This window comes from Corvus brachyrhynchos, unplaced genomic scaffold (assembly GCF_000691975.1).
Source record: "Corvus brachyrhynchos isolate BGI_N302 unplaced genomic scaffold, ASM69197v1 scaffold283, whole genome shotgun sequence".
Lineage (NCBI taxonomy): Eukaryota > Metazoa > Chordata > Aves > Passeriformes > Corvidae > Corvus > Corvus brachyrhynchos.
This window is the reverse complement of record NW_008237409.1, coordinates 17,576-24,697: the sequence shown is the minus strand read 5'-3', so window position 1 is coordinate 24,697 and position 7,122 is coordinate 17,576. Positions and strand designations below refer to the sequence as shown.

The 7,122-nt window shown below is 42.1% G+C and overlaps 1 protein-coding gene across 1 annotated transcript in view; it reads right to left on the bottom strand.

Annotated features, from left to right (window-relative positions):
• The window catches only part of SMTNL2 (smoothelin like 2), a 21,770-nt gene that overhangs the window by 10,027 nt on the left and 4,621 nt on the right, over positions 1-7,122 (bottom strand). Inside the window, exon 4 of the mRNA XM_017730867.1 lies at positions 7,085-7,118. Coding sequence (XP_017586356.1) covers positions 7,085-7,118 — 34 coding nt within the window. The remainder of the gene's footprint in view (positions 1-7,084; positions 7,119-7,122) is intronic.

The window sequence follows — 7,122 nt, the reverse complement described above, 5'->3', positions numbered from 1 at the left end:
GGGAGGGCACGTTAAACCATGAGGAACTATGTGATTTTCATCTGTGTGACTGAAGAAAGAAGAAAATGCTTCACGGACACACACTTACTGCAGCTAAAAAAAATGTAGCTTCCAAGAAGCAGCAGCTACAAGTCGTAGAGAGAAATTCCCCAACACACAGTCCACAAAAACGGTTTAATTGATTCTGGACAGTTATCTACCTATGAGATGGGCCAAAAAATTTATTACTAAAGAAAAAAATCTGTAATGTGCCATTATAAATATAATCAAAAATTCTTATAATCTCAATCCAAACAAGCTTCCTTTTGACAGAAAGACTGAAGATAGATACCAAATATTTTATACTGTACATAATTATAAAAACAACAAAACGTAACAGAAAAGGAAAGACACAGGGTGTATACTTCTAACAAATTAATTTGTTTCTGGTCTTCATACACAGGAATTATGGAGCGAACCGGTGATGTGATCATAACAAACTATTCTCTCAAATATAAATATATACATATCTATCTAAAATTATCTCATATACAATACAGAAAACCCACGATCAAGACAAATCAATAAAAATATTTTCTTGGAACTTGTCGGCTGTTTATCATGCATCTGTTTACATTCATCCAAAATTAACCAGGAACAGCAGACAATAACATTAACACACTTTGTAGATTTTTTTTTTTTTTAACTGTTTTATCTTGTTATATGCTGGGGAGTGTACTTGAGATACTACAACTTCCATTACTTTGGATGCATATCCTAGTCAACTTCCGGTAACTACGGTCTGAGATCTTGCTAAGAATTTGTTAATTACTATTAGATTACAATAAGGCAGCCTAAACACAAAACTCTCCTAGGGCTGGATTCAGATCTTTCTAGATACTAGTGTCAGCCTCCAACTGATTTCAATGGAACAGAGATGTACATAGCAGAATTTGCACCTACATGACAGTATTTAAGGCTCAGCACAGATGGCGCACTTTATTACATTGGACTGCACGCTGTTTTTTAACCTGGGGTCTGATTCTCATGACGTTTTATTTCTACGCTGAGGAAAAGAGATAGGGTGACCTGGATATGATTTTCAAACAGAACAGTACAGAGTTAAGAAGAGGACTGGACACTTCCTGAAAATGTGGAAGATGTACTCTCAGAAAATTACTTTTCAAGTTTTCTCAGCTAGGAGCTTTCACTTAATTCTCTAGTCTAGTTTCTAAGTCAATGATCTTTCAGGGGCTAAATGTGCACTTACATGCACTGCTAGATAAGAGTGTGGAGGTTACACGAGGAGCCAAGCCATTCCTTTGTCTCTTTACCACCAAAACACAGAAGAAGCTGCTTTTCTTTTTCTGTTCTTTTGAACAACAGCCAGTCAAACAACCAATCACGCGTAACACCATGTTTTAGCACAATATTGCTCATAGGCCCGTTAACAGGACTGACAGATTTCCACTGATGCCTACTGAAGGCTTGAGGTGCACCTAAGGTAGCTGGGAGTTAGAACGCCCATTCCACAACTAGGTTAGCATGTCTTAAGATACACTGCAAGTTTTGCACATGAAATGTTGATTCAATGATTGATACAATGAAGTTCACAGTGGAAGCACAATCCAAACAAGGTAAAATTTTGCTTTGTTTTAATTTCCCTCTATATTTGTTATTTAAAAGAAAGGAAAGTAACTAGATTGGGGAAGTTGCACCATGCAGAACTGAAAAAATTAACCCTGTCCTGGCCAAAAGTAGGATACCCACATACAACAAAGCTGAACTCTTGATAGTTACCTAGCTCAGGCTAGGTTTTTTTGCAAAGCTAGTCTGCAAACTTCAATACATCACCAAAAGAGCAACTTTTTTAAAATAATATTTTTCAGTTTTATACCATCTGCCATCCCTATGGAGAATGCTTCCATCCACACACACAGTCTGACTTACTGCCACTAAACTGGATGTGTCACTGTATCCAGATGTTTTATTTTCTGAAAATAAAATTATTTTGAAACTTTTGTATTTATTGAGAAAATGATACTGTGCACGAATAAACTCAGTTATCACTAGCTGTCAGGATTGAGAAAATTACAACAAATACTAATTATAGAAACCACGCAGAATGAGGGGTTCAGAACTTTTATTGCTGTCTTTAGTGCAACTGAGATCCCATTCAACAATTACTGCCCATATCCAGAACTGAAATGTAAAGCGTAGCTAATGCAGCTCCCTAGAATGTACCCATGATACACAGTTAGAACTGTTTAGCCATTCATGTCAGCCATTATGACCTGAATCTGAAGAACGCCTGTGCAGGCTGTAAACACGAATCTGCTTTTGTAAGCTGGGGAGGTGGGGGTGAGTAAAATCGTCAAATGACATGGTCCTTGCAAAGGTCACGTAGCACTCTACACACTGAACCGGCTTTCTGATGCAGTGACAAGAGCTGCATTATCTTATTTTATGCAAGTCTGACTACTACAGTTTGGCTAATAGTGCCAAAGAAGAAACTGATACCAGGCTGGAGGACGGGGAAGAAGGCCCATGTGCTGACAGAACAGTGGGAGGATCTGGGATCAGATTCTGATGTGCCTTTAGTAGTGTCAGGCTGAAGTACTTTCAAAATCCACTTTGGAGATGCCAAGCTTCTGACAAACCCATGTGTTTAGCAATACTACTTCTGTCAGTGCTGGTCACGTAGATTATAAATAGCAGAGGGATAGCTACATATATCTGTACTTAATATTAAGAAGTACTCATTTGTACAACTCACGTAAAAATGACACAATGAAGAACTGGTGGAGCTGAAGAAAAGAAAGTTAACACTAATATTTTGCATGCCTTATCCAAGCTTGCTTTTAGAACTAATCTCTCCGTAGCTCAGAGGTCTCCGTGTAATGGAGGGTGATAATACTTTCCATAGTTGTAGGGCTGCTGGAATGCCTCCTTTGCCACAAAGAAGTTACACTTTGGAGAGCCATAACCAGAAGCTGCAATTATCGCAAGCCAGTAGTGAAAATTCAGCACATTCAGAAAAAGTAAGAGCCAGATCACAAGATTAGAAAAAAAAGAAACACAATTGTTATCTCCTTCCTGAACCTCTAAGGTGCGTGTCTGTCACGTCTTCAAGATTTTGTCTGCAACAAGGTCAAAGCCTAGAAGAATGAGAGACACAAATGAGATTACTCTCTCATTTATACAAATTTGTGTCTTTCGTAGAACCACCAACTATCACAAGGGTCACAATACAAATCACTGGCCCTAGGAATGCTGTTTATCTAGAAGTACATCCCCTTCTTCTTAGGTATGACAGGTGAAATCAATGCTTCACTTTGATGAACAGTAATATCGCCACACTGCCACAAAGGCAAGGTTTGATGCTCTGTTCCTCGCATATATAGGGATCATTGATGCATCAGATACAGGGAATGACAAACTTTTGAGGAAATGCAAACAAGCCTGCTAGAACCCGGCAGAAGTGCACCACATTTACCCCTTAATTCTACGCCTAGAAAGCCATCGCCCATCAGACAACACAAGTATTCTCTATCTGTAACTGACCCTGCAACTTGAAGAAAAAGCCTTGAACACCATGAACATATTAGAAAAGCTATTGCACTGAAGAAAAAATGTAGAAGTACTTCTCATAGAACCTCTTCTGAAGTAAGGCTGGATATAAATGGACAGGAGGGAACGATTCTCCCTTAGCAGCTTTAGCAGGTGCCTGTGGCTATGTCAAAGTGAATTAAAACAAAACAAACAACAAAAGTAATCTAGCTAAGGATCAAGGCAACCTCGACATGTCACCATTCCAAAAGGATATTTGCAGGAAGTGTAAGAGAATAATAAAGAAGTTAAACAAACAGACTTCCTTTATCAAATGTAGGAGTTGAGATAGTTTAGAAACAGAGTGTGTAATGCCAGGTAATTGCTGGATCATGTAATCTCCCTGTCATTATGGAATCCTAGAATGGTTTGGGTTGGAGGATCATCTCGTTTCGACCCCTTGCCATGTGCAGGGATTCCACGCATTAGATCAGGTTGCTCAGGAGCCCATCCAACCTGGCATCAAACACTGCCAGGGACGGGGCATCCACAACTTCTCTGAGCAACCCGTGCTTCACCACCCTCTGAGTGAACAGTTTCTTCCCAATATCTAATCTAAACCTGCCCTCTTTCAGTTTTAAACCACTGCCTCTTGTCCTGTTGCTATCTGCCCATAGAAAAAGAAGTCCATCACCCTCCTTTTTGTAAGCCCCCTAAAGTAATGGAAGGCTGCAATGAGGTCTCCCTGAAGCTTTCTCTTCTCCAGGATGAACAACCCCAGCTCTCTCAGCCCATCTTTGTCGGAAGCCCGTAGGTCATTACGTACACCTGAGTCATGTCTTATAGAGTTACTCACAGGCCGCCTAACTGTTGGGTGCCATCAGGTCACCAGGGAGAGATACCAATGGGTAATACTTGTTTAGACCTTCAGAGGTGGTCATAGCCAGCTATCTATCTCTCTGTGGCTTTGACTGCTGCAGGTAGATTCTCTGCAGCTGTCTGCCCACATTATAAAGAAACTCTTCTGACAGTTTTAAAACAGAACACCCTTAAAGTAGTTTTAGTCCTCCCTCTTAACAAAGCCACCCTGCTCAATCACAAAAACTATGGGAATATCGTAAATTATAAAGCTCCTGCCAAAATGTAAAATCAGATCAAAAAAAAACGAAGATCAAAACTCTTCCTTCGTAAATGCTCAGTAGCGCAGGTATGGCTCCAGGATCCGGATCTTTGAAACCAATTCTTCCAACATCCCCTATTTTCCACCTTTGTGAAAGCAGCTCTCAAGATTCTGGCCTGGTTAAGAGAGATGAGCTGAAGTCCAGTATCGAAGTAACGGAAAGGCTCACCTCTGAATCGGAGTGGCTAATGGCCATTTAAAATTCCACCTAAACCACCTAAATTTAGACTGCTGTATACCAGCTTTCAAGGACATCATAGCAGAAATCGCCCAGATTAGAATTAAAAGGAGATTTGTGTCCTTACTTCTGAACTCTGCTTGGAACTCCCCGGATTCATTTTTTCCCAATGAAATTACCATGAAAAATAATCTAGCAATATTAGAAAATAATGGTTCAGATACCAAAGATGCTCAGAATCTCCAGTATCCAATTAATGCTGCATCAACCACACAGCAAAAAGGAACTCAACCAATAAATCTTCTCTGGACCCAAAACCAGCACATCTTGATTTGCTGCTATTTCCAGCCCAGTATCATTTCCTTCTCGTACCTCGCACTTATATTTACTGAAGTATTTACTGAGACTAGAACTGTCACCAGTTTTATCATAGGTACTAATTTATCTGAAATCATACACGGTGCCACTTATGGTATTCTGTTTCAAATGCTTTGGTCATACAACCAGAAATCGGAATCGGCTGAAGGAACAGTGTTCGTTACAGAGAATCTGGGTGACTGGCACAGCAACCGAGGCTTGCTCTTTCACCATTTGTGTGCAGCCACATCAGAAGCTGACTCACAAAATCATGTTTTCACTGCACAAATTTGGTGTGTACAGCCGTAGCTGCAGCTCCCATAGTTCTCAGTACTGAAATTCCCTTTCGGTCAGCTATGCTAACTTGGGAACTTCTCCAACCTAAATCGTTGGGAGGGCGCTGAAGAATGATCAGTACTTAAGCGATCTTCCCTGAACCCTTAAAGCAAAGCAGGAAGGTTCCCATCCAAACAAAAGCTCTTACCATGCTTTCACGCAGACCGATATCTAAAGCTGGATATCGCCGTAACATTGATGCAAAACTCTTCACAGACTGTGAAGTACACACCGCAGGGTAGACAGCGGCGATGGAGCGGGTGAAATGGTGCAAGGGACCACAATCCCTTGTCCCTTCCATATCGCTCAGCTTACTTCTATTCCTTGCAATACAAACAAGTGCGGATAGCTCCACAGAACAAAAAGGAACCAATCTGAAAGTTGTACGGGCGCTGCTCACCTTTGTCACGTGGGGGAAAAGGCAGCAGTTGCTATAACGTATCAAACAGCCCCATTACCTTTTCATTTGCCCAGAGGTAGGAAGCCCTATGCCCCCCGTTCACAGGTCAGTGGGAGTGAAGAGAGCTGGAATGCAATACAGACTCTGTTCATTCCCAGAAATTCTAGTGAATTTAATTTCCAAGTTTTCCTTTTTAACCCCAAGCCTGGATAGACCACAGACCAGTTTTTTCAGCTTCAACAGTCTTAAAACCCCCTTAAGACATGCTTAACCAAGAGGACACGAAACAGGCTGTCATCTGTGAAAGCCAAGTCTCCGGTACCCCAGTTTTATGTGACCTAATCACAGCGTATTGTCTGGGTGCGCTCTCCTGGCATCAAGCATTGCACAGGAGCTCTCAACTCTTCTCTCGGAGACAGAGAAAAAGGATTACAAAAAACATCTCGGTACCAGATGAGCTTCCCACTAACTGGGGTTTCTATGCATCAAGTTTACAATGCTCCATTACACTGCGGGAAGTTTTATCAGGGGGAGGAATGATTATATTAGTGCAAGTTTAGGTCAGAGAGACCATGGCAGCTTGTGTTGACCTCTCAGGGACAAGCTGCAGCAGTGAGGGTCAGCGGTCAGACAGCAAAATCGGCTCACCACGGGATGTTATCTGAGGGAAATGTTACTGCCTTCTATACGCTAAGCTATTCCCCTTTGTGAGCTTGTCAACTGGCAAACAGCATTGCTGGCACACAGATCCCCCAGAATCGAGTCCAGAAAGGATACAAAGATATTCACATACGTACGCACATTGATAGCCAAGACTGCCCCACCTCCTCTTACTCCTAACCACAGGGAACTGACAGGTTGCTACCACTCTAACCAAGATCCCAGTCTGACCAAACAGAGCCATAATCAGGTAGATCTCCAGGTGGTTTCGCGGCCAAGACCATTTCTCAGAGCACCTCCCGAAATACCACTGACACTGCACTGCAAAAGAGGAACCCCCGGTCCCTAAACGTTACCCCGCGCCAACGCGGTCTGGCAACACCCGTGAAGCATCCGTTCATGCACGCCCTTGGCCCTCCCTCCTGCCGTCTCCCCGGCCGCTTACTTGGCTCCGGCCAGTGCCCGCTAGCTTGGCATGACTGG